This window comes from Solanum stenotomum, chromosome 11 (genome assembly GCF_019186545.1).
Source record: "Solanum stenotomum isolate F172 chromosome 11, ASM1918654v1, whole genome shotgun sequence".
Taxonomy (NCBI): Eukaryota; Viridiplantae; Streptophyta; class Magnoliopsida; order Solanales; family Solanaceae; genus Solanum; species Solanum stenotomum.
The window spans coordinates 52,321,874-52,349,730 of NC_064292.1; the positions used below are offsets into that span (position 1 = coordinate 52,321,874).

General features: G+C 35.0%; 2 protein-coding genes across 3 annotated transcripts; both read left to right on the forward strand.

Annotated features, from left to right (window-relative positions):
• Window positions 1-1,215: 1,215 nt before the first annotated feature.
• LOC125845049 (uncharacterized) lies at window positions 1,216-2,871 on the forward strand. The gene is made up of 5 exons (XM_049524466.1): window positions 1,216-1,337; window positions 1,548-1,661; window positions 2,320-2,399; window positions 2,553-2,677; window positions 2,800-2,871. Exons 1-5 carry the CDS (start codon window positions 1,285-1,287, stop codon window positions 2,869-2,871), a joined length of 444 nt encoding a protein of 147 aa, XP_049380423.1. The 5' UTR covers window positions 1,216-1,284.
• A 1,844-nt stretch (window positions 2,872-4,715) lies between these two features.
• On the forward strand, window positions 4,716-27,717 carry LOC125843518 (exocyst complex component SEC8). Of its 2 annotated transcripts, XM_049522629.1 has the most exons (27): window positions 4,716-4,850; window positions 4,972-5,027; window positions 5,822-6,034; window positions 8,651-8,824; window positions 10,928-11,032; window positions 11,390-11,499; window positions 12,004-12,183; window positions 12,834-12,996; window positions 13,143-13,249; window positions 13,831-14,129; window positions 14,264-14,427; window positions 14,576-14,691; window positions 20,658-20,728; window positions 20,922-21,052; window positions 21,129-21,178; window positions 22,348-22,448; window positions 22,754-22,866; window positions 23,212-23,319; window positions 23,696-23,893; window positions 24,250-24,335; window positions 25,067-25,262; window positions 25,351-25,428; window positions 26,466-26,567; window positions 26,660-26,734; window positions 26,946-27,041; window positions 27,140-27,189; window positions 27,281-27,717. In XM_049522629.1, exons 2-27 carry the CDS (start codon window positions 4,986-4,988, stop codon window positions 27,366-27,368), a joined length of 3,216 nt encoding a protein of 1,071 aa, XP_049378586.1. In that variant the 5' UTR covers window positions 4,716-4,850; window positions 4,972-4,985; the 3' UTR covers window positions 27,369-27,717. The 2 variants fall into 2 exon arrangements, 1 of the variants encoding a protein (XP_049378586.1); XR_007444038.1 differs by lacking the exons at window positions 26,660-26,734; window positions 26,946-27,041; window positions 27,140-27,189; window positions 27,281-27,717 and having other exon boundaries at window positions 4,732-4,850; window positions 25,331-25,428; window positions 26,466-26,568.
• The last annotated feature ends 140 nt before the right edge of the window (window positions 27,718-27,857 follow it).

Sequence of the window (27,857 nt, forward strand, 5' to 3'; positions counted from 1 at the left end):
CCAACTTATATAAAATTAAATAAGTAAGTCGGACAATATTTTAATAGTTAATTTCTCTATTGAAATTAGAAACATACAGACTACAATTAGAAACATACAGCTAATACTAATAACAGGATTATAAATTTACACCAATAATAAACATATACCAAAGAAAAAACTAAAGAATCCTATACAAAGCTAATAGGTTGAAAAATAAATTAACCAAAAGTATCCCACTTTTAACTTATTTCTACGCCACTTTTAGACTTTTAGTAGTCCTAAACCAAAAGTGTTTCCAGATATAAAGAAATTTCAATTTAAAATAATTTTAGTTTAAAGCAGAATCTTTTAATGAAGAGTTCTCAACCATATAATAAGACCACTAGGTTGACATTTTTTTACCTTTATTTGATCACTACGTTGAGATTTTTCTACCTTTAATTTATTTCGTTTGTCATGCCCAACGCCAAGTATGCTAATTTGAGATACAATAACAATAACGACAAATAGAAAAAGAATGTCTATTATGTAGTCAATTGTCTATTTTGCGATTCTTGTTACACTCATCATCAATAATTTCATGTACTTTTTCAATCATATCATGAATGACAACGTGACGATAATTCTTAACAAACTCTTCACCCCAGTTTTCATCGAGATTATCTTCCATGACACGATAAAACTTATCATATGACATATATGTCGAATCGAAAAGTTTGAGACTGAGTGATTTGTTTTATATGAGATTGATCTTCAAATTCAAATTTAATGTCTAATGTGGATATTGAAACTAAATCCAAATTAAGTGTTGGTCCTCACTAAAGTATTTAATTTTTGAAAATTGTGGTTTGATGTTCATATCAGAACATATAATTTAATTTTAATTAGCAATTAAAATTATAATATATATATATATATATATATATATATATATATATATATATATATACACGTTAAGTAACTGATAAATGTGTATAAAAAAGACGCATGTCTAAAAAACTATAATAAATATACACATTACATAGCTAATAAATGTGTATAAAAAAGACATGTGTCTTATATTTATTGATATGACGTAAACACATTTGTCAAGATAGATAACCACCTTTTCCCCTATTTTTTGGTGATGACTTGATCTAATTCTTTTGATATAAAAATAATCGATCCGAAATAACTGTTTCAATAAAAATCACAAGATCTTTGTCACATTTTTTACTTTATCATTATTATTGTTATTAGTATTAGTATTAATTATGTCACTAATAATTCTCTAATACATGAGTGATTATCAAGAAAAACAACATGTTGCTTGCTGTGTTGATAGCCAATTCTGAGGGAAATATACTTGTTGAACGGTAACTTTTTCAATAATAATGCTTTAATTAGCCTCGATATCTTATTAATTTTCTAGCTTGTTGTTCTTTCAGCTTGTTATTGTTATCTTTTTTTCATCGTTCGTTCAGTTGAATGTCTATATGAAAACAATCTCTCTATCTTTTCAACATAAGAGTAAGATCAATCTGTGTACACTCTATCCTCCTCAAACTCGTTTTTTTTTCATGCAGTTTAAATGGAGTTCCAATAGAGGAAACTCTACATTGGAGATCTTTTTTAGTTAGATTGGGAGCAGAAAATCTTAGAGGAGTAAAAAATGAGGAGCTCCTTGTAGCTTGTCACAAGTATGTATATTTTGAATTATTTTAATCTATTACCTAAGTTTATAATATAATTTAATAGATTGTTGGATTATTGATTGCTATTGACTTGTGAATTAGCTGTTTCTTCGTCTCAAAATACTTGTCGTGTTTTGCATCTCTAAAGATAATTTGATTAACTTTTGAAGTTAAATTAGATTTGATTAATTTAATATTTTAAAGTTAAAACTTAGATATCCAAAAACTACACGAAAGGTACTATAAGATGCATCTTTTTTTATATCAATATGATGGAAAATTACATTTTAAAATGTTAGTCAGAGATTATATAGTTTGACTCTTGGAAAAAAATGTGACAAGTAATTTAAGAGAAATGAAGTGTTTCATATAACGTTATTTACTCGATTTAACCAACAACATCAAGATTTAGCAATATAATACGGAGATTTGAGAACGATCGAGTGTTATAGTGGGATGAATAAAAATTCTTCATCTTTAATCATAGGTCTCGAATTTGCCCTTCCGAATGACAATGATTCTAGTATGGAGCACTCCCCTTTTAATACCTTACATAATGCGAATTCGAATTAGTTGGAGTCCTAAATTAAGTATCGAATATCATATGAGGAATTAATATTAGTATTTATGTTTCACACTTCAATTTTACCTTCTTTTATTTCAGATCAGTGTATGTGGTATACACTGTATTAGGAGGTGTCAGCATTTATGTGGTTGGCAAAGAAGAATATGATGAACTTGTTTGTAAGTCTATATGTTATATTATATACTTTGTACTAATTAATTTTTTGTTTTACACAAAATCAGTAAACCAAAATTCTTTTTATTTCATGTATTTTTTTTATTATAAAGTTTATATGATAATTATTTATTTAAATATTGTGATTTTTCTTGAAGTATCTGAAGTAATATATGCTATTACTTCAATTGTGAGGGATGCATGTGGAAAGGCTCCAAGTGAACGCCTTTTTTTAGACAAGTATGGAAAAATTTGCTTGTGTTTAGATGAAATTGTTTGGAAGGTAAGTTTTCAAATCATTATATTTTGAAAAATATTGTACAAAATTTGTAGTTGGGTATTGTTATTTTATTTATTATGATTTATTGTTTTTTCGATTAATATGTTTGTTGTCAATATTTGAAGGGTTTACTTGAAAATACAGAGAAAGACAGAATCAAAAGACTTATAAGGTTGAAACCACCGTCAGAGTTTTGAGTGACAACACTTCAATCTGTCTCAATTGATTACGTCTTACATGATCTCCTGTTGCTTTAGCATATGTATTTTGCATAAATGTAACACTTGAAAGTGTAATTATTAAACTTATTTGCTCCTATATATAGTTTTAACTAAGTTATTTACATCTTGTATCTTCTAGCGCTTTAGATTTCATGTACACATTATTGACAACTCTAAATGTATTTTTGTATAATGTGATTGTTATTTATCTACAAACACAAGTTACACATAAAGTGTGCATAAAAGATTATTTGAGGATTTCACCAATCAAATGTTTCTTAGTTTGTCTAGCTACATTATTTAATCATCAATCTAAAAACGTGATAAAATATAAACGATATATCTCGTCTCAAACAACAAAAAAATATTATGTGATTCTGCCAATTGAACAAATGCCTCATTTTTTGGATCAAATATATCGTTTGTTTGTGAAGAAAATAATTAAGAACTTTCTTTGAGAGAAATTAATTCGTTTGTTTAGCAGCTAATGTCGAGTTACAATTCTTGATCTTGTATGACTATCTCTAAGTTTTTTAATTTAAAATTTTCATATACATTACATTGAGCTCTCTGCTAGATTGAATTTCGACATTAATAATGTTTTGTGAGTTTATTATGACCAAATTGTGTTGATTATTGTAACCATTGCGAATCGATTCACTAATAAGTGTTAAATCTCATTGTTTTTCTAATTCATATTAATATCGAAACGACAAAATATCTTATAATGTCATCTCATTAAATTATATTTATCATATTAAGAATTATAAAATATTATATTACGATTTTTTAAAGAGAAGTAGATAAATAAGATAATATTATGTCATCCTAAAAAAAATAAGAACAAATAAACATAAATTGCTAACACTGAACAAAATAGAGATGTTAAAACACGAATTGCAAATTCCAACTATTGATGAACTATATATATGTTCATCCATATTGGTTGATGAGAAAATCTATGTTATGTCTCACATAATCGGCTAATCGCATAAGTTTTTTGAGATAATTTTTATTATTTTGCAAGTAAGCTTTTACGTCATTTGTTTATTTAAAGAAAAAAATATACCTAAAGTTAAGCAAAATTTAATTAGGCATCTTCATTATGACAATAACCAAATATACATTTTTATTTGACATAATATGTCTCGTGAATACCAAAGTCTAACAATCCTCATGTGTGAGTTACATGACCTATATGAGAATGACGCTTTCAAAAAGATTTTCTCCATATTTAAGGTTCGAACCCGAAACTTTTGATTAAAAATGACGCAATTCCACCACTGTTCCACAACCCATGTTGGGGGCATTGGAATAGTTTAATACTTTTAGCATTTGCTGAAAAATATCCTACAACTCGCTAGTTAAGCACTAAAAAAAATCATTTTTACTAACGATCACTTCAAAACAAGAAAAAAAAGTTTAATATACTCTTAAACTATTCGAAATGAAACAATTTTATCCTAGGATTTACTTAAAAGTTTATGTTTGATTAAAAATGATTTTTCTTAATATAAACATAATTTCAATACTTGACCAATTTGGCCCTACCCATAAGAATTTCTAGACAAGCTTTTCTTGTCTTAACAGTTAACACCATCATTTAACAAGGTCAATATAAAATAAAATAAAATAAAAATCTCCTATGGAAGAATTGTCTATGCCTAGAAAATTATTTTGGTTGATTTTATTATAATTAAAGTTAATAAATAATTAAATAATATTACTAAGTCAGTCCTTAATTAATTTTTAATTTCATCATCATCATCTCCATCTTCCATCTACATCTCCATTTCCATTCTCCAGCTCTTCTCCTCTCTGGAGCTCCTCACTCCACCCCACCCCACCCCACTCCACCCACCCACCTACCCAGCACACCGTATCAGTCGTTTCACTGTTATTTGATCAATTTAGTTCTCGTACAGTTTCTTAGATCCGAACAATATCCTTCTCTGGTACTAATTTTTCTCTTTCAAATGCGAAATTTACACAATTTAGATTCATATTGTGAGCTATTTGAATTATCTGTATAACCCCCTTTATGCAATTTTTGCTTTTTTTGGTGATTTCGTACAGTTGAGTATATTGAGATGGGGAAATTTGATCTACTACCCATTCCTAAAGACAAATCGGTGAGTTCAGTTTCTCATGTTTACCTTGAATTTTCACTGGAATTGGAGATTTCCCAGTTGGGTTTTGGGATTTTGATGAATTTAACTGGAAATTTTTAGTCTTTATGACATGCTGCAGCTTACGATTCCTTAATTAGATTAGAATATTTCTATTTTGGTAACTTGTATTGAAAGTTAGAGTACATTGGATTCATCTCTTATTTCTGTGATCATATACTCTAGAGTATTTAGCTTATATGGGGTTTTTCTTTTCTTTTATTTGAAATTTGGGTAATTTCTGCAACATTTCTTTGATCATATGCACTGTGCAGTGGCGGAGTCAGAAATTTTATTAAGGGTGGTCAAGAATAGTGGTGCGTGGCTGTCAAAATAAAAAAAAAAATATTGTTCTATTTGGGATTCAAACCCGGAACTCCCTCATTCAAATGGACACCTATTATCACTACGCCAAAGACATAACTTTAGTTAAGGGTGTCTAACTTTAATGTAGAATTTGACATATATATACAACGTAATTTTTCGACTACCTGTGGTAGCTGTAGCTACGTCCCTGGCTATGTGGACTGTAGTGAATTCTTCCTAATTTGGTAACTTTTAATGAAACTTATAGTAATTGTGGTTTATATGTTATGATACTCTTGGGATATTTCTGTGGTGTGCTTTTTAGTAAGTAGCTTATGGTCTTCCTATTAGTAATTTATTCTGAAATATATATTAATTGGGTTGTATCTATTACTAAATCTTGGGTTATTTCTGTAGCATTTGTTTGATCATATGTTTTGCGGTAATTGCAGTACTTAAGGGAGGAACTTGCTAGAGTAGATGAAGACTGGGCTGCCGCTCGGTTTGATTCACTGCCTCACGTTGTTCGTATATTAACCTCGAAAGATCGTGAAGGTGATGTCCATGTCTTAAAGGAGCAGAGTGAAATTATTGAGGAAGTTGTGGATGAAGTCGTGCATGCCTACCATGGTGGCTTCAATAAAGCTATTCAAAATTATTCTCAGGTGTCTTTTTACATTGTCCCTTATTTGTTGATTTTGTTTAGTAGTGAATTTCCTAGATATGCAAATTTCTAGTTTCAAGCAAATGTTTATTTATGTGAACTGTCCTAGAAAGAGATACGCGCACTCGTTTCTGATTTTTGCTTTGGTATCTTTTCATGGATCTATACATTGAGGTATCGAAAAAGATATGAACAGGGAAAGAAAGCTAACTAGTGCAGATACATAAGATCCCGTCATCTTTACTTTCCTCATATTTATGGTGCAGTCAATGACATGTATAGATAATGTAATTGATTTTGTCGATTAGGACTCCTGCCCAGTGCTTGAATCCTGCATACAGGGTTTCTTTTATCATTTTTCTTTTTGTCAATAGAAGTTACTTTTGTTTCTAGAAAACAATCGTAAAGAAGAAAAAATTGAAGCAGTGAGTTTGACATTAGCCCTTCCTTGGGCCAAAAAAGGAAAGAAAATTAAAGAATACAATAACCAAAAAAATTGTTTTCTGTGATAAAGTAGTAATTTATTGATATACTAAAATGAAAGATATACAAGAATTCCAAAAACACTAACCATATATCCATTACTTATGAAACTTGAAGATAATTTTTCCTCAATATGTCTATTAAAAAGTAAAATTCATTGGTTTGCTATTCTCATCTCTAACCAATGCTGGCTGCCAACATACTTTTGAGCTTGGAACAAGGAGTAACTGTTCCTAATAAAAAGAAAAGAGAAACAAGAAAATGTTTGTAGAACCATATGCTAGAATAGTTCATTACAATTTTTTTATTCTTGCCCTCACCATGGTGAGAGACTGAGAGTTATATATATTTTGACTAGCATTATTCTTGGAGAATATAGGTAAAAGGACACTCTTAATTATTTTATAAGGTTTAGTTATCAGTCTTTGAATGTCAGCATACCTTTTTATGCGTTATCACATTGTCAGGGAACTGTTCTCCGGTTTGCCGCCAGGGTAAAAATTGCAATGGGTGATGCAGCTTTATCTATTTAAGCAGTTATAGGACACAAGACTGCTTGGCCCAGAACATGTTTATTCATTGACCATCCTTTAACATTTATTATTTTGAGATTCACTTTGAAGAACCTTGAGCTCTGATTCTCTAATGTACAGTGACTTACTCTTTTCTTGAACAGAAAAACCCTTGTGCTCTGATTTAGCTGTTAGGCTATATAAAACAGTAACCTCTTTTTGTATTCTATATACCTTTGATCGATATGTTTTCTCTTGGCATAGAGTTACACTTTCAACTCAGTTAACAACCTAATGCTAGTTGGAGAGGTCTCTGTTTTAGATCCTAGACAAAAAATCAGGTGCTTAGTGATAGATGTCGTCTCTTCTATTTGTTACTTAATTTGGTGAGTCTTTTTTTTTTTTTTTTAGATGAAGTAAGAAGAAAAATGCAATAGTTAAACCAACCTAAATATGTTGTTAAGTTCACAAAGTCTGAAACCAATTGAATTGGGTTACCTCTCCTATGTGGTTTGCGAGCTATTGCATAGGAGCAGGGGTTTTACCCTGTGAGCACCCAAAGGGTAGCAGCTGCAGGTTTCCCTTGTCATAAAAAAAGAAGAAGTCTGAAACCAATTGAATTTAAGCTGGTCTTTCTGAAATTCAAAGGTCTTATTACAGTTCCACTATAGCTGTTATGTGAAATAAAAAATGACTTAGAGCGTTTGAGTTAGCTGATTGTAAATAACCGATTTTAAAGTGCCGAAAGTGCCCGAAACTTATTTTATAAATAAACAGTTACGTGTTTGGATAGAAGTGTTGAAACTGATAACAAGCAGTTGTTGCGTTTGGTATAAGTTGCCGATAAGGTATATTTTGTTAAGATGACTAAAATACCCTTAACATTTCCACAAAAATCATAAATTTGGAAGTCCCTTTATAAAGAAAAAGAGAAATTCCCCTATCGATGCAAAAGCCATCCTAGAAGTATTAGAATCATGCTAAACTTGCTGTTTTTGTTCTTACATTTTCATTACTTTTTTGTAAAGGGGTTTTTAGTACTACCTAAGTACCGGTTTATACTACAAATTGTTACCTTCTCAAAAAAATAAAAAGAGAGAAAAGGAGGAACAATGATATGGGATAGTGAGGAAGTTAGGAGTTTTGTTTTGGAAAAGGTATTTTGGGAATTAGTTAAAATATTAAAGACAAAAAATAGTAAATAACTTTTCTCAAAAAAAAAAAAGTAAATAACTTTGTCAAACAAAAGAGCTTATAAGCTGAAAACCTAAGAGTTGGGGATGACAAGCTTATGGCTTTAGGCTGATTTTATCTTATAAGCACTTTGAGTGTCTACCAAACGCATAAATAAGTGGAAAGGTTCCTTTAAATCTGTTTGACCAGCTTATAAGCTTAGCCAAACATTTCTTGTATCTGGTTAAGTTGATGCTACTTCTGGAGTAAGCACAGAAGCGGGCTTCTCTCAGCACGTTCTGAAACATGGCATGTTGTTTATGTATGTAATTAGTTTACGCCAGTGCTGAAGTCTAGTTTTATGTTTTTTTTTTGGCTTTTTAATATGCTTCTTATTCTTATATATCAAACGATATTCATCTTATTCTTTTAGTCTACCTTTCCTTCAGATTTTGCGGTTATTCAGTGAATCCACCCAAAGTATTGGTGTTTTAAAAGGTGACTTGGCGGAGGCAAAGAAGCTTCTTGGTGCCCGTAACAAGCAGTTGCATCAGTTGTGGTATCGGTCTGTTACATTGCGACATATTATCTCCTTGTTAGATCAAATAGAAGGCATAGCTAAGGTCAGTTATCTTCGTTTATATTTTTTCTACTAGTGTTGTTGCTATTATTCTTGCTCCAGTCCCTGCTAATCAGGAAGGGATAATGGTAGGTGGTCCTGCGGAGCTTTCGGAAAAGGGTAGCTTTGTGTGTGCTGCATTTCTTGCAATGCACTCTGTCTATGTAAAGAATGAATAGGTGCATACTAGCATTGAAATTAATGGTTAAACTTCTTGTTACCAAGAAAAATGTCTAAACTGCTCTGTTTGGAAGATAATATGGTCTTTTATCTGTAAGTCGTCTCAGAAACAGAAAATTATATATATTTATTGAAGTAGGTAAGGATTTTATAAATAACAGCCAAACACTAAGACAGTGCTTGCGCTGACATGTTTTAGGATCCCCTTATGCAAAACAAAAAGATGGGTTCCTATCTGTACAAAAAAACCCTAATCCTGTCCTGAATTGATGCAATCTAGCACAATGTCATCATCCTTTACATCTTGAAAATCGCACCAAAAAGCCAAAAACCATTGACATCTGAAGTTGGATTGTACTTCTAAGCAATTGAAGGATTCAAAACATAGAATTGCAATATCCCATAAAGAGTAAATATAGTTTTAGTTTGTCGATAAAGTAAACTACCAAATAGCTTGATCTGTGTCTCTGCCGCTCCGTGCTATAAATGTGAAGCTATAAGAGGACCTTTTCAGCGTATCCAAGGGTGAGACTTGGAGGTCTATGAAGTTGCAATAAAGACCATGAGTGACCGGGGTTTGAATTCCTCAGGAGAGAGAAAAAAATTAGGTGATTTCTTTCCATCTGCCCAAGTTTTGGTGGACAAAATTACCTGGTATTTGAATCAATATGAGGATGTTATACCCAGTGGGATAGTCTAGTTGTGCCCAAAAGTTGACTTTGTAGGTGTGCGAATAAGAGGGTAATAGGTGAAATTACATGAATTGAACTTCACCATTATAAAAAAAGAAAAAAAGAAAATAGGACCTTTGTAGTAGGTATTAACATGGTTAAAATGCTCGTCTTGTTAAACTGTTCATTCTAATATCCATGCAGTTGTGGTCTGGATCAATGTTTGGTTGTAAAAGCATAGTGGAAGATAATCACCATGTGTTTTGGTGGCCGTGTTTAAGTAATTAATCCAATAGAAACAGTAGAGCATGTATATAGAATACGACAATCATATAAACTCATCTAAAAAAGAAAAAATAAATAAATACAGAGGTCAGTGCACAAGATTCAATATGATAAGTAGCCATCACAGTTGGAAGTCGTGATACAATCTATCCTCGCTTTGACATGAATATTTCAACGGAATTTCCCCCTTTCCTTTTCTATCTTTTGCTCTCTTCTTCTGCATCAGAGTAATGTAATCTACCTCTTAATTTTTTGTTGACCTGTTGCTTCTTACACCTGTGAAAAGATGTTTGACCAGAATCATGTTCTCCTTCTAATCAAATAAAAGGAAAGGCTAGCTCTAGGATTGCTTGGTGGGTATCAGTTAAAAGATGAGGCCCTACGGATATTATTGATTGGTCTAGATGAGCTTGACAGGATAGTATACGGGTCATCTGTCTGCTCTTTTACTGTATTTTCTGTTGTCATTAGGGCTCACAGAGCTGAAAGAATTCTCTATTCAGAGTATCAGGGTGGGAGAGGCTAGGTTGATGATAAAATTGTTGAACCTGTCATTGTGGGGAGCTCGAGTGGGTTCTCAGTTCTCAATAATGAAAATGTTGTGCAAATTTTTTCATAACAACTTGTATTCTATTCCAAAACAAAAAACCAGAACCGGCCACAACAAGTTACAGGTTCCTAATTACCTAGTTCAACTTTTAATAAACTTCATCTGAACACTGGTTCTTCCAGTTGTGGTATGAATTTTTCATCTTAGACTTGCCTTATATTTATATTATGTTCTTGGCCTTGCAAATGTTTATGATGTTGTGGTCCTCCCAAAGATAGCCTGTTCAAGTAATTTTAATGAAGAAGAGCCTGCACATGTTGATGATGCTATGCAGATTCGCAGATCCCTTCAGCCCTTTTATTTTATCATCACTGTCCATCTTCATTCTTGTTGATGCATTACCTTGTCTTTTCTACCTCAGGTTCCTGCTCGTATTGAAAAGCTGATCAATGAAAAGCAATTCTATGCTGCCGTGCAGTTGCATGTTCAATCAGCTCTTATGCTTGAACGAGAGGGCCTTCAAACGGTGGGTTAATTAAAACATTCATAACTGATTCTACCTTCACACTTTACCTGTGGCTGCTTGAAAGAAACTGTGGACACAATTTCAGCATACTGAGTTTTTTTCTGTCTTGCGGTAGTCAATATTTTGTATGTTAAAACTGATTTTGTTAAAAGAGGCAGCTTCTTGTTCTGTGGTCGACACAGCAACACCAATTACTATTACAAATGCTGCAGCTCCTGTGGTCGACACAGCAACACCAATTTCAAGTTGATAAACAAGTTTTTAGCACTAATCTTTTGTAACATTTTTTGTTGGCAATTCTTACTCAATGCAAAGGATGGCTTGATGTACTTACTGTATATTGTTGGCATCACATAGGTTGGTGCTTTACAAGATGTCAGATCTGAGTTGACAAAGCTACGAGGAGTTCTCTTCTATAAAGTCTTGGAGGATCTTCATGCCCATCTTTTTAATAAGGGTGAATACAGGTACAAATTAGTTTGCCTTGGTCTATAAAAACCTTCTTGCTGTTTGAGGTTGTATACACGTCAAGTCTTTCATTGGGGACGTTTTTACACGTCAAGTCTTTCATTGGAGATGTTTTTTACACGTCAAGTCTTTCATTGGAGACATTTTTTTCTATCAATGAAGCTGAAGTTTGATATATATATGTATATATATATATATATATATATATATATACACACACACATACATACATACATACATACCATGCTGCCCTTATCCACTTAAAATATTGAAGCTGAGGCTACCTCTAGCAATGCGACTCGATATTCTGTTTGTTGAGATACATAATTGGGTGATTAATTAATCTGTTTGTGCTTGCAATTAATGAAGCATGGTTTTGGAGGTGATTCTTTTTGTACTTTGTTATCCTTAACTTTCTGTTGGGAGGAGCCACGTATCTTTCATTTAGATTTTAATTTCAGATGTTGCTTTATATTTGCTCAACACTGGCCTTCCTTTTGCAGTTCAACTCTCTTTAGTATCAGTGAAAGGGATGATGAAGTACCAACCACTGTAGCTGTACCATTGTCCATGAACAACTCACAGCCTCTTTCTCGAAGAACTAGGTTGCTAAAAGATGACAATCAGTTTGGTTCATTTGGAGCTGGGGATGGATCTCACAAAACTAGCTCTATTGATGGCGGGTAAGACAAAAAGGAAAATTTTAAGTGATGTGGTTCAATTGGTAATATCATCCTCAATATTGTTGCAGATGACCACATGTGAATCTAGACTAACCTCTTCATAGGTCTCATCTTTAAGCGAACCCAATAGCGTCCGACATAAGTGCCTTTCAGTGATAGTTTAACTTTATCAATCTTTTGGTAGATTTCTGCATCCATTCCTCTTTCTGGTACAAGTGATCAGTGTTATCCAAGGCACGCTTTAAGCGTGCTTAAGCCCTGAAGCGAGGCTCAAAATGTGTTGAGCGCTTCGCCTCACTTTATGTGCAATTCAGTGTTGTCATCAAGGTTCTAAGGCAAACATTTTGTTGCCAATGAGCCTCTTATGAAGAAGTGACACTAAATAATTCATATTTCACTTTATCATAATTTTTTTTCAAAATCTTTGGTCATATATTTGTCATTCATATTTATAATTATTAGTCTTGAACTAAACATATATATATTTGTGTTCTTTTCTCCCTTTGCGCCTTTTTTCATTAAAGCCCATGCTTTATTTGCGCTTTACGCTTAAAGCCCCCACGGACCTTAGAGCTTTTTTGCGCTTTTCGCTTTTGATAACACTGCAAGTGATAGCAACTGAGTTCCTTTCTTCTCTGCTTTATTTGCAGCTCCCTAGTAGAAGGTCATGATGAGGATGGTGAAGATTCTGTGTCTGATGGCAATCCTACCTCTTCAAGGATTAATGGCACTGATGGTGCTTCGAAGGATGTAAAAGTTATCTCTCATCAAGTTCCGACATGGCTTTCAGATTCTACACCAGATGAATTTGTTGTAAGAAAGATGCCAAACCCAGCTAGTTTGGGGTTGTGGCATAGTTGATTGATTGATATAAAGTTGCCTTCTGCGTGCTTGTCAATATCAAACTTTTGATAGTTATTCACAAGAGTTTAATGTGCTCCAATATATTTCAAATGTAGGAAGCAATCAGGAAAACTGATGCTCCCTTGCATGTGAAGTACTTGCAGACCATGGTTGAGTGTCTTTGCATGCTTGGGAAAGTTGCAGCAGCAGGCGCCATAATATGGTTAGTTCTCATCTTTCATGCTTTTGGGCCAATTGGAAGCAAAGCTCTGATTTGATTACTGCATACTTCTCATCTTTTTCGGGCAGAGCTATGTTTTAGAATAACCTCGTAGGCTGTGGGATGCAAATAGATGCTACCCAAAAGGATGATCTGTAATTGGAGAGGTGAATTTTCCATCAGAAATGATCAAGGGAAGTTCGTAAATCTCTGCTGGACACTTGAGACAGAGGAGCTCTTTTAAAACTAGTACACAAGCTGGCTAAGATCCAATTTTTCAATACAGGAACATGACAACTATAGGATGCCACTCATGATCTTAAGCCAAATTTGTTCTTTTGCCCGTCGTATTAGCAAATAAACATATTCCGTTAATGTTTGCATACAGTGCTAATGGGAACTATGATTCGATCCTTGCTCTAAATTGTGATGTTTTCTCTTGTATACTTTTCATGATTGAATTGGCTGAGTCTTATATTTGTTTCTATCTTTCTGTATAGAGGTTATCTTCGTCATGTTTCATTTGTGGTATTTGAATATGTAGTCTCTAATTACTTTTATCTTCATTGTATTTGTTTCAACAGCCAAAGATTACGACCTACTATTCATGAGATAATCACAACAAAAATCAAAGCTCATGCAGAAAATGCTTCACGACCTCGCATTGGCCAGGCTGCTCAAGCAGCCATTACAGGTCTTCACTATCTTAAAGGACAATTGGAGAGTTTTCAGTCTTCAAAACAGAAGCATCACAATGGGATATATCTCTCAGTGCTACTAGCAGTCAGCCCTGTTTCACCTGTCATGGCTCCTACAGGAACAGCACAGGCTGCTGCAAAGGAACTCCTTGATTCAACTCTTGATGCTGTTGTTCATATATTTGGTAAGTGATAAGGTCTTGCAAATTTCTTGTCATTTTTTCTTTTTCTTTCCCTTATTGATTTTGCTTCAAGTACTCTGGATTCAGTTCAACAATCTTTTACTTTTGGTTTGTGATTGCAACCGAACAATTTCCAGAGAACCATGTTATTGTTGGAGAACTTCTTGAGTCAAAGTGCTCTCAACAAATTGACTTGAACACGCCTAAGTCCATGCCTACAGACATCAGTTGGAACCCTGATTCAGATGCATCTCATGCCACTGGAGGGTATAACATTGGCTTTTCATTGACCGTCTTACAGGTCAGTTTCTTCCATGTCAATCATTTGTATTCTGATGCCCAAGATCCCTCTAGTTGGTTAGAGTTCAGATAAATGGTGCAGTAACAAAGCAGTGCCTATTCGATTATGGATGATAGAAATATATTCACTAACGTTATTGTGCAAATAGAGTGAATGCCAACAACTCATATGTGAGATCCTGCGAGCTACTCCAGAAGCTGCATCCGCAGATGCTGCTGTCCAAACAGCAAGACTTGCAAGCAAGGCCCCTTCAAAGGAAAAGAGGCAAGTTACTGGACTGCTTATCACTGTTGTCCTTAAGCTTGTGATCTCTATATTTCATGTTATTTTACTTCCCTGTCTTCTTTTATTTCAATTTAACTCAATTTATATTTAAATGGAAAATCTGTTTACTTTTGCTCCCTTTTCCCTTTTCCTGTTTTCTTTGTTTATAGGTTGTTCTCTTCTTGTTCTTTTGTTTGGGGTGTTTTCTATGTTAAGGGAAGGAATTGGTTGAATTAATGTGCGCTCATTCAGTCAACTTGACTTCAACTAGTCAAGTCTCGTTTTAACTTATCTCTTGATACTTGTAACCAAATTGGAAAGGCCTAGATGCTATTGATGTAGCCCAATTCTCTTAGTGGGGTAGAGTATCTGGAAAGTGGCAACTACTCATAAACTCAAATCATTCATCTTTTTGTATTTGTTGCAAATTATTATTTGGTTGGGCTAGCCGCTAGTGAGCTAGTGGATTCCAGATTAAAACAGAAAGGACCAGGAATCCTATGTAAATTGGGTATGAGAAAGCCTTTGGCCATGTCAACTGAGGCTATCTGTTGAAGATCCTAATTGACTTGGGTTTTGGGCATAAATGTATAAGCTAGATCAAATTTTGCATCTCTAGTGTCAGATCTGTTCTTATAAATGGTTGTCCAGCAAGATTCTTTTAATCACAAGGGGGCCTTCAACAAGGACCCAATGTCACCCTTCTTATTTTTGATTGCTATGGAAGGTCTCAATCACTTGATTAGGACAATAAATACTAATGAATGGATCAGGTGTTTTGACTCTTAGTCCACTATTGGTCTAGAAATCACTCACCATCGTGTCTGCTGATGACTCACTAGTTTTATGTGATTCTGATGTGGAGTGGATCAGACATCTCAGAGCAATTTGGACCATCTTTGAAGTCTTGTCTGGCCTTTCATTTTAATTGGAGCAGAAGTTCGGTTAATCAGGTCAATGATCTTCAGAATCTAGCATGGAACCTAGGCTGTCAATTGGGCTCTTTCCCTCTAAATACTTAGGGCTGCCTCTAGGTGCCAAAAACAAGTACAAGAGATCTGGAATGAAGTCTTGGAGAGATGTGACAAAAAGTTGGCTAGGTGGAAAACCCAATGCCTCTCCTTTGGTGGCAGTGTTACACTCATTAATTCGTTCTTGGATGCTCTTCCCACTATGTCTCTCCTCCCAATTCCCAGAGGAGTAGAGGAAAAGATTGACAGACTAAGAAGATATTTTAATAAGGAAAAGAGATGCTTCAACCTGGTCAAATGGGACTCGCTCACTTTGAACAAGAAGCAGGGTGGACTGGAGATTTAGAATTTGAGGTTGCACAACAAAAGTATGTTGCAGAAATGGCTATGGAGGTTCAACTCAGAGGACACAATGCATTATGGAGAGGATTCAACTCTCAGAAATATGGGATGTATAGTCAATGGATCACAGGGTCCATATGGTACCGGTGTTTGGAGATCTGTTAGCAACTAATGGCATGAATTCTGGGCTAATGTAGATCATAGTTTGTGATGGAAAAAAGACTACCTTTTGGGAGGATCACGCCATAACAACCTAATAGCCAATATCCCCGACTTATATTCAAACACATGTTGATCAAGTTTGGATTCCTCAAGGCTGGGATCTTCATTTCAGAAGCGAAGAGCTCTTAATGACTGGGAAATGGAAAGCCTAACCAACATGTTCCTACTCATAGGTTCCTTTGGAGGAACTTCTGCTTATTCTGACAGACTCAAATGGAGATTGAACAACAAAGGAACTTTCTCTGTTAAGTCTGTTGTTACTGGACGCTCTCCCCCTCGATTGAGTCTTGGCCCTGGAGGCCCATTTGGAAAGTAAAAATACCTTCCAAGATATCTTTTTTTTTGTTGGTTGGTGGCAAGGAAACTTGCTTGACTGAAGAGAAATTTTAAAGAAGAGGTCTTCAAATTTGTGGCACATGTTTTTGTGTTTTTGGCATAGACTCGACTATGCCTAGTGAAGAGTGTAGGAAAGGAAAGTGGTGGTGGATCATCCCGACTTGTGTATGGTGAAAAATATGAAAGGAAAGGAATTCTAGATATTTTCAGGATACTAGCAGTCCTACTCAGAAAATTAGGATGAATTGTCTTAGCCTTTTCTATTTTTGGTGTAACCAAAATATGTGGGGGGAGATAGGTGACCTGGTAGATTTAGTAAGAAAAGTGTAAACGTTTGTTTGGTGCCCCTTTATACTTTTGTAAAGATCACAGCTCAGCTTCTTTTGTAGCCCAGTTTTACTGTTAATACAAGTTGTTACCAATTTCAAAAAAGAAAATATTTCATTTCTGATGCTTCGGTTATCACATTATTTTGTTGTTGTTACTGTTCCTTTTTTGTTGTTGATAAATGTTGTGTAAGGCTTTCCCTAGTATGTCACGACGCGAGTCTACACCCTAGACGTGGCCGTCACTCGAGAACCATTGCTGGCCCCCAAGTGAACTCTCATCCTGGCTGACTACAAGTGGAAGACTAACTTAAGCATGCAAAAGCTTAAAACTGAAATAAAATTCAACAAACTCAACATTGCAAAACTTTAACTCAAATGAACAACTTAGAATAAAAATAAATTATTCAACTCGCCATAAAATAGGCAACTTAAGTCTTTCAAACATTCAATAAAATAAATAATACACTATATTGACTATCTATGAAGCCTTTAACTGATAAAGATGGAAGTCGGGACAAGAACCACGACATCCTGACTAAACTGAAAAGTAAATAAAATCCTCCAGAAAGAAGGAGGCTCACCATAGCTAACTTGAACTCCCGGATGTATCAACGAATCTCCTGTTGATGATCCTGAATACTTGTGTCTGCATCATGAAAAGATGCAGGCCAAATGGCTCAGTACGTACGAGCATGTAATGGGAATTCTAAAACATAAACATAAGCTTGAAACTTGATAAAAAGGAAACATACCTACTTCTTTTCAAACTTACTCATCTCAAGGAATACTCAAGGATAAGATACTCAACTCAGAAGTACTCAAGAATAAGATACTCAACTCTGTAAAACTCAACAATAAGGTTCTCGACACAATGAAACACAAATCAACTCTGGATACTCAACTCAATATAAAGCAACAATAAGAGATGCAATTTATGGAAAGCTTTTAAAACAATAGAAAGCAACTTCAATGTATTAAAGAATACAATATACTCAGTTTGGATATATAAAAATACAATATAACTTTGTGGGAGTTTCTCTAACTGACAACCACCACTCTAAGCCTAAGTGATGATACATCGTCTTGTCCACGCTGCCAGAACTGTCTTATACTTTGCCGTCATATAGGACGCCTTAATTAAGTGGATCCACTAGCTTATGCTAAAAGCATCTTAATGAGTCATCTAAAAAGTATGATCCTTTACTACCCATGATGGCTACATGGTTTATGGAGGCGTGAGTTATCTGAACTCAAACTCGTCCCCATATCGGTGCTCAATACTAGTCCCAAAATATCTTAGCTCATATATTTGTAAAAACAAAACTTCTTTCTTTGGTTTGAGATAATTGCTCAAACTACCCTCTTAAAAGAGGTAACTGCTCTTGAAAACTCTTTCTCAAAACATATCAAAATCATATTTTAATATGATCATTGGTGACTCGGGAAGTCATACTGCATAAACATTGATGGTATATCTAGATACCATACTGCTTAAACATTGATGACATATTCGATTGTCATACTAATCATGCTTTAGAAATTCTTCTCAAAACTCTATCTTTTTCTTAAAAGAGGTAGTACTCAAACGGCTCAAAACTCTTTTGGAAATCTCAGTTTCCTCTCGTCTTAAATGTAAAAACATTTACTCTTGGGAATACTTAGTTCTCATATATCATTTTAAAGAAAATGAACTCAACTCTACTCTTTCTCAAGTCAGTGCTTAAGTCTTTAAAACAAGTTTTAAAACAATTTGTAAAAAGACTTCTTAAAATAGGGTTCATGCCGAATTATGGACGTGAACGACTCAATTCAAGGTTTTCAATAACTATGCATAGAACTCAATACTCAAGACTTAGAACTTGAAGATACTACTCCTCTCAAAGGTACTCAACTGATGGAGTTCATGCGGAAGTTATGGGCATGAACGACTCGACTCAAGGGTCAAAATATCAATAAGGAACTCATGTATATGACTCTTCTCATTCTCTTACTTACTTCCTCAAAACTTAGTTCGAATTAATAGTTGATCTCAAAGGATTCACAATTGAACTCAAAGTCTTTCTTGAACTCTACCTTAACTCTCTCTTGAATGTGAATTATGAATTCAAGAGTTATGGTTACAGATATGAAGGATATCATGATGACAAAATAGACTCATGAATATATTCTCCTCACTCTCATACTCACTTGCTCGAGTCTTGAAACAAGTTATTAGAAGTTGTAGAAGACTCCTCAAAGGACTCAAAGGGACTTTCTCAAAAAAGGTTTGAAAGAACTCTCAAACTTGACTCTCAACTCTACCTTGAATTTGATTTATGTATTCAAGGTTGTGCTCTGTGATAGGAAAGATCTCGAGATGCTTAGGAGTGTTTTCAGATAGCTAAACGTGAGAAACGATCAAGAAATCACTATTTGGAAGCAAGTCTGCGATGCGGAGGTGACTTTTAATATTTGGTCGCGAAATAACTTTTGAGGCAGAGAGGTTCGTGGCCTCTCCGCGACGCGAAGAAAATTTTATGAAATGGGGAGGCAGGTCCGCGACGCGGCCTGCGTTGCCAGATTCGCCCGACTTTTTCCTTCTTCGTTTTCTAACCCCAATTCGCCTAAATTCGATTCTTTTGCTCAATCTCTCTTTAGATTCAGATACAGATACCCAGCACGTGTACACTAGAATCTAACTCTAACAACTCTATAAATCGACACAATAATCTCAAGAACTCCTCAATCTCAGCCCAATTCATGAACGAAAGCAAATTCAAGAATACATATCAAGAACATCAAAGCTTCAACTTTTAGAACGAATTTAAAGATGAAATTAACATGATTGGCGTGTGGGTGAACAAACCCAACACTATGGAAGCTTACATACCTGAAAGAATTATCTTCTTGAAGCAACTTGAAGGAAAATCTTTGAAGAAGAACCCTAGCCTTAGCTTTTCTTGAATTTTGTGAGTGTAGAATCTTTGGAGTGGAAGATAGGGTTTTGATTTAAGAAAACTGATTTTCTACATGTTTAGGGCAATTTAGATGACCTCCTAAGGGTTTTTAGGACTAAAATACCTCTAAATAAATAAATAAAACGAGCTGGGAGTCAGAATGATTTTTCACCAGGCAGTGAGGTCCGTATTGGCTCCGCGTCGTAGAGCCATCGCGGAGCTGCTGCCAGGTTTGCACGTCGTTAGCAAATCAGTCATAACTTTTTACTCAGAGCTCGGAATTGAGCAAACTAGGTGGCGTTGGAAAGAAAACTGGGAAGAGATTTAATTAAATATCTTATGGGTCTCCTAACTCATTCTATACTAAAGTTATGGTCATTTGAAGTTGACCCAAAACTTACGAAAACTTAGGAATGACTTGAATGTTTTTCTCTTTGATTCTTCTTGGAACTTAAGGTGCTACATATAGTGACCTTACCACTCAAGAAATTTTAAATTCCTTGCAAAAATCTCACTCACTACGAAGAACGGTTCGAGTCTTAGTTCGAAAAATTTTCTGGGGTGTTACATAGTATTTGCTATGTCTTCTTTACTTTTGTATTTTCTTTTCATACTACTTTGATATGTGACCTGAGTCGAGGGTCTTTCGGAAATAGCCTCTCTACCTCCATGAGGTAAGGGTACGGATTTCACTGGGTATGTTGTTGTATGGAAAAGGCACTACTTTTTGTTCTGTTAGATATCATGTGTCAATTTTCTCTCTAGTTGATATCGTGTGTCAACTTTCACTCTTGTTGATCATGGACCATCTTGATTTGTATTTGTTTCAGGGATGGGTCAGAAGATGGTCTAACATTTGCATTTCGTTTCACAGATGCTACTGTATCCATTTCAAATCAAGGTATGTCAGGAGAATTACCAAAACAACAAAGTATACTGAGTTCTAGATTCGGTTTTTTTGGGGTTCTGTTACATGTCTATTTTCCTACCGATCTTGCTACTTAACTAATGGGCAGGCGAGAAAGATTCTTACTGCACCTTCATCTCTTTCTGGTTTAGCTGAATGATTTGACTCTATAACAATTTAAACTCAGGGGTTGACCTCATTAGGCAAGGATGGGGTAAGAGAGGCTCCAATGTACTGCAAGAAGGTTATGGTACATCAACTATTTTACCTGAGCAGGGAATTTATTTAGCAGCCTCTATATACCGACCTGTTCTTCAGGTTTGATCTAATCATAATGCTATAATCAGTCCAAGAGTACTGAAAGTCTCTTTACTAACCAACATTCTATCAACAGTTTACTGATAAAGTCGCTTCCATGCTGCCACAGAAGTACTCGCAACTTGGGTAAGCTGGATTATTTTGTACCTTATCTTGTTTGATGGGATTGTGTTCTTAATTTTTTTGTGAAATGTAACGGTCATTGATGATAAGTAGCCTTCTTTTCACATTGATCGCACCTTGAAATGATTTGTCTACTAACCAGCAGAACCAGCTCCCCTCCAAAGTTAAAAAAGGAAACAAGGATAAATTTCATCCCGCCTTGTTAATTCTACTGCTTTGGTAGAGAGAAATCTAATTGCTGAAGAAACGGTTAATGATTTCTCATATTTTTGTTTGGTGATTACTGTTCGCATTTCCATGTTTCCCTTATAGTATTAAAAGAAATTTCCCAGTGTTATGGGGGAATTTCTTGTCTGTATGTTATTTGGGACCTGTGTGATTTTCCTTAAAATTTTGATGGATTCATTATATTCACCGAGGGAACATTTGGTCTAGAAGCAAGTTATGTGGGGATTAGTAACATAGGAATTATAATGCAAGAGATGTAATGTAAGGAGTAATAATGCAAGGATTGTAATGTTGGGATTAGTAATGTAGGGATTGTTATGCAAGATAGTAATGTAGGGATTGTTATGCAAGAGATGTAATACAAGGAGTAATAATGCAAGGATTATAATGATGGGCTAAGAATTGTAGGGATTGTTTATTATTGGATGTTGGTTTATTATGTCAAAAAATATTATACATTGTATATTTTAAATTACTATACATTGTATATAGAGGTTGGGTTTAGGGTAGAAGGTTAGCAGGTAGTTGAGCGTTGTCTCATTTCCTAGCAGGATAGATTGGTGCATTGTATCTGTTCCCTGATTTTATTTTTTACCAGTAGTAGTGGTTGCATTTGTCTCGAAGTTGGCCTATCTTACGACTTCTGTTATTCCATTTTTTTTAACTATGCTTCAGTTATCACATTAGTTGGTTATGGTTGTTGCCCCTCTTTGGTATGCTAGGTTATGTTTTACTCATTATTTTCTATGTCCTCTTTACTTCTGTATTATTCTGTTAGCTGCTTTGATGTTTGTTACTCGAGCCGAGGGTCTTTTGGAAACAGCCTCTCTACCTCCTCGAGGTAGTGGTAAGGTTTGTGTACACTATAGCCTCCCTAGACCCCGCTTTTGGGACTATACTGGGTTGTCGTACTCTTCCTTCACTTCTACGTATAATTATTGCAGGAATGATGGACTTCTGGCCTTTGTGGAGAACTTTGTGAAGGATCACTTCTTACCTGCAATGTTTGTTGATTATCGGAAAGCTGTACAGCAGGCAATATCAAGCAAGTCTCTTTACATGTTACATTCTATGCTAGCTAATGAGATTTATAGAAGTTGCAATGTACAATATCTGTTGGTAAAAACTCAAGTTTTGAGCGTGTGTGACTGCTCCCCGCTCCCTAGGGATTTCTCATTTATCAAATACAAAAAAAATCAGCTAGACCATATTTAGAGATGGAGTTAATGGTGATGCTTAAAATTCACAATTTTCCTCAAATGCACTCAAAATATAAAATCTGCATACATTGTTGAATTATGTAAATCGATGCTAGGCTATGAAGTTGTGATGCTTAAAGTTCTTTTATAGGCCCAGCGGCATTTCGTCCACGTGCGCATGCTGTAACATCTTATACCCCATTGATTGAGAAAGGTCGGCCAATCCTGCAAGGACTTTTGGCAATAGATTTCTTAGCAAAAGAGGTACAATATGTTCATTACTTTTTCTGATAAATCTTGTATGTTTATCATTTCATTATTTTTGAACAGTCAAGTGCTTTAGTTGATCTGTTCTATGCTGTTAGTAAGTATGAGCGATGTTAACACCATAAATTGTTGTATACAAGTGAAGACATTGTTTCTGTGCTGTTAGTATGTATGAGCGATGTTAACACCATGAATTACTGTATACAAGTGAAGACATTGTTGTGTTCAAATTTGATTTGCTCTCCGTCTTTTCTCTCCTTGGGTTGCATCAGCCTGGTTAATATCTTTTCCAGTTTCTTACTTGAATCAGTCTCCAGCATTTAAATGTTTACATTCATACAGGTGCTTGGATGGGCACAAGCAATGCCAAAGTTTGCTGTTGCTCTTGTGAACTATGTTCAAACTTTTCTGGAAAGAACATATGAAAGATGTCGCACTTCATACATGGAGGTTTGAACAATCCTTCTCATTTGATGGTTGTTTGTGTATAGTAGAGGTAGCGGGGGGTGCTTGTCAATAATTATTGTTATCTGGAAGATAGCCTATGGAATGGAAGCATTAGTTCTCTATTGTTCTTTAATCAGAATGACTCTATATATCCAGATGAGAAAAGTTCTCTACGAGAAGATTTTTTACAGCTAATGTCTAAACGAAAAGCTTCCAAACAACCACCAAACCAGAGAGTTTCCTTAGAAGGGGAAACTATCACTTTGTGGGGGCACAGTTAGAAAATGGGGTAGAGTACATAAGTAAAATATTATTAGGTTGCCTCAATTTCCTCATCCCCCCTTTATGCACTTGACAATCCTATATCTTATTTATTCAGGCAGTTCTTGAGAAGCAAAGTTATATGCTCATAGGCAGACATGACATTGAAAATCTGATGCGGCGTGATCCAGCTAGTGCATGTTTACCCTGCTCAACTGGTGAGCTTAACACAGAAAATGGTGATGCCAATGGTGAAAGTTCAGAGGTTGAAATGGAAATCAGTGACGCATTATTGAATTTGCGACCAATTAGACAGGTTTCTTTTTGACCTTTTTTTTTGGCGGGTGGGGTGGAGTGTCTGTGGCTATGTAGACAATAGCTAAAGAGGGTTAATATTTGTGTCAGGATGATCAGTATCATCAGAAATGCAATATTTTAAATTCTAATTGTAAATGATTAAGAAGAGGAAGATGAATACTAATGTGAAAAGCGGTAGAATTATGACTTGGTGCATTGCCACATAAATGAGATGAATCTGAAAATAATGGAGCGACTGATGATAAGCATAGAATTGACATTGATTCAGCAAACATGGCAAGTGAAATATAATGTATATAATTTTCGGTGTCAAATATTTTGATATGCTAAGCTAGTTTCATTACATTTTTGCAGGAAAACTTGATTCGTGATGATAACAAGCTAATTTTACTGGCATCTTTAAGTGATTCATTGGAATATATTGCTGATTCAATTGAAAGGCAAGTTCTTAAATCTTTTTGCAGTATTGTTCTTCGTTTCGAATGTTTGCTTCAGTCGGCAGACCAGAGTTTTATTTGGGTTCTCACATAGTTTGCGAGAGCACTGCTGTGCAGACAAGCATTTTTGAGTAACTGCACTCATAACAAGGATTGGCAAAAATATGTGTGTTCATTTAGTTATTGGGGCACTAAATTAGTCAGAGCACACAGTAGATGCCACATATTTACCTATCATTCGTCATTACAATCAGCAATTAACTAATGTTGGGTGTCTTACCTTACTACTCCTAACAGACGACTCACGCTCACCTGCTTTCAAGTTTATTATAATATTTTTAACAATTTGAACCCATCATTTAAGAGTTTTAATACTTAGAACGTTCTAAATTTTAATTTGACCACATGTCTTCTATGGGAAACAAAAGGAAGTAGTTGTCTTTTACTGAAAGGAAGAAAAAGGTTTCCTAGAGAAAAGGAGAAGGAAAAGTTGTTTTGAAAACAGACACCTGAGAGGCTGGGACCCATAAAATTTCTGCATCTGCCTCCTCTCTTCCTCACAAGCTCTTTCCTCTCCCCACGGTGGTTGGCTAAGTGTATCATTTGTTATTTAGGGGAAGCTTTGACGATTATTGTTTGTATATAATGAAATTTTTGGTACAACTGAACAGGTTCTATTTGAACTTTGAATACCTTTTTATGGCTTGTCAGCTTTTTTCTGATGCAAATTACAGGCTTGGGAAGATTTGCCATAGCACATCTAATCAGGTAGAAGATAATGGAGGGCAGAAAGCTCCAAAGCATTCTAGAACGAGCAGTATGCCTCCTAAGGATTTGGCATCTTTTGCTGAAGAATATAGGAAACTTGCAATTGATTGCCTCAAGGTTCTTCGTGTGGAGATGCAATTGGAGACTATTTTCCATCTGCAGGTTTGTGGGCATGAGTGGTGATTTTGATTAACTTTGTTGTAGAAGAGGGTAGTATTTACGACCAACAGTGTGAGCAACTCTTTTACAGGAAATGACTAGTAAGGAATTCCTGGATGATCAAGATGCAGAGGAGCCGGATGATTATATAATTTCAATAACTTCCCTGGTAAATTTTTCTGCAGTGTTTAGTGTATAATATCTTTTCTTATCATTTTCTGGTAAAGATCTCTTTTCTCACCCTTACAAAGTTTCCTTATGGTAGTAACGATGTGTGGATGTTGTGATCTACCACATGTCTCTTTCTATCTTCTCCTTTGAGATTCAAATTTTTACTTTGTGTATGTGTTAAATTCAAATGCTGACTGTTCTCTTGGGTGGGTAGTATGATGATATCGTGTTTCATCTATTTTTATTTTTGAATCCCGACTTCATTCTAAGGTCTCATACCTCCTCAGTGCCCCAACTGTGATATTAATTCTAAAGAAATACTCCTTATGTTTCAATTTGTTTGTCTGGTTTCGACTTGAAACAGAGTTTAAGAAAGTGAAGAGGACTTTTGAATCTTGTAGTCTTATGCTAAAGATATGTGGAATGTACCAAAATGCCCTTTAAACTTGTGGTTTAAACATGTGGAAAGTTATAATAAAAGAGTTGCCTAAAAAAGAAAGAGGCAAGACGAGCAAACTGAAACGGAGGAAGTAGTAGAAAATTCACTTAGAAGATAAAAGTTTTATACAGTGTGAAAAAATTCTACACAATTGAAGAGTAACTTAAGCTCTGGGGACCAGCTTATTTGGTGTGAGCAATGTGAGTATATAAAAATGGAACTGCCATTTGACCAATTGACTAATAGTGTTTCCTTCTGCAATGGCCTCATGTGGTCTTTAAAACAAGAAAAGTCATTCAGAGATGTGAATAGCGTGGACTGCAGAGGAGTAAAATCATCCCACAATGTTTTGTTGTGTAGCTTTTCAGTAGATTTGAGAAATCATTGAAGCCAGATGACAACGCTTTCATTTTTGCTTTTAGCATATTACTCGTTCAGAATTAATTCATGGGCTTGCTTTCTTCCAATTGCTTCTTTTTTAATTTGTTATCAACTGATTGAAGATTAGTGCCCATTTCGATCTAGTTCTTCATTCTATTAGAACAGAGTTAAAGAACCAAATTACATATTATTTTTCTCTGGTTTCTGTAATCCAGATAACACGCCGAGATGAGGAAATGGCACCCTTCATTGCAGGATCAAGGCGGAACTATATATTCGGTGGTATATGTAGTGTTGCTTCAAATGGATCAATCAAGGTCTGCATAGAGCGGTTCTGTTGATTAAATTCTGATATTCAATTGAATTTCCAACCACCTGCCATCTTATTCTTCTCTTTATCGCTTCCTAGGCTTTGGCTGATTTGAAATCTATCAACCTGTTTGGAGTTCAGCAAATATGCCGTAATTCCATTGCACTGGAACAGGTGGTGTCTCTTTCCTTGAAATCTTTACGGTGGTTCCATTTAGAGAGCTAAATGCTATTCAATTAGTTTGATCTCTAAATTAACATCTCAAGGGAACCAATCTGTCTACTCATTGATTCGATGTAATTTTCATTTTTACTTTCTAGCTTGGATGTTTGCGTTGTTATTTTCTCACACAGCATAACGAATAATTTTCTTCCAAGTTGTTTAGGCTTTGGCTGCTATCCCCTCAATCGACGGTGAAGCTGTGCAATTGAGATTAGACCATGTTAGGACATACTATGAGCTGTTGAACATGCCATTTGAGGTAATTAAGTCTGCAAGTTCACGACGTTGAACTTTCTGTTGTTGTGCTTCTGGTTCTTAGTTACAACATCTGTGTAATCATTGGGTTCCTTTTCTCAGGCCCTACTTGCATTTATCGCAGAGCATGAGAACCTGTTTTCATTTGCAGAGTAAGTATTTTTGATGTTAGTGCAGTTAATAGATGTGACAATTGGGCTACAAGTGGTAATGAAAACAAACATTCAATGTCTTTCTCTTCAGGTACTCTCATCTTCTGAAGGTTCAGGTTCCGGGAAGGGAAATTCCAGCTGATGCACATGATCGTGTAGCTGAAGTATTTCCCCGCTAATTCAAACTGAAGTGCAGTACACTGCCTTTCATTGGAACTTGCTGGACAAGAGTGTTTGCAGATTGATTCTTTTTATGTTGCAGAGCTTTGTGAAGTGCAGGCATATGTATAGATGGTTGGAAGTAATTACATGGAAAAAGCTTAACCAGAATGTTCATAAATGTTCATGGTTTTGGTCAGGGCTGTTAGACTTATTATTGTTATTCTTTTTGTAGTCAATATTCTTTAGTGTCCTGCATCATTTTTTGGCAACCTTTAATTTTCATCTTGTTCATATGAAGGGTTTTTCTTTAGTTTGGATGAAATGAATCATGTCTGTAAAATTCTGTATCGAGTAATAAAAGATCTTCACTTTGAACGCGGAATGTAAGTGGATCGTCAACACACTGGCTAAGAAAAAGTACGCAAGTGATTTGCCTCACCATCTGGAATGAAATATTTTCGGATATTTATCTTTAATTGTTCCACGTGATCTTTCTTGCCAGCATG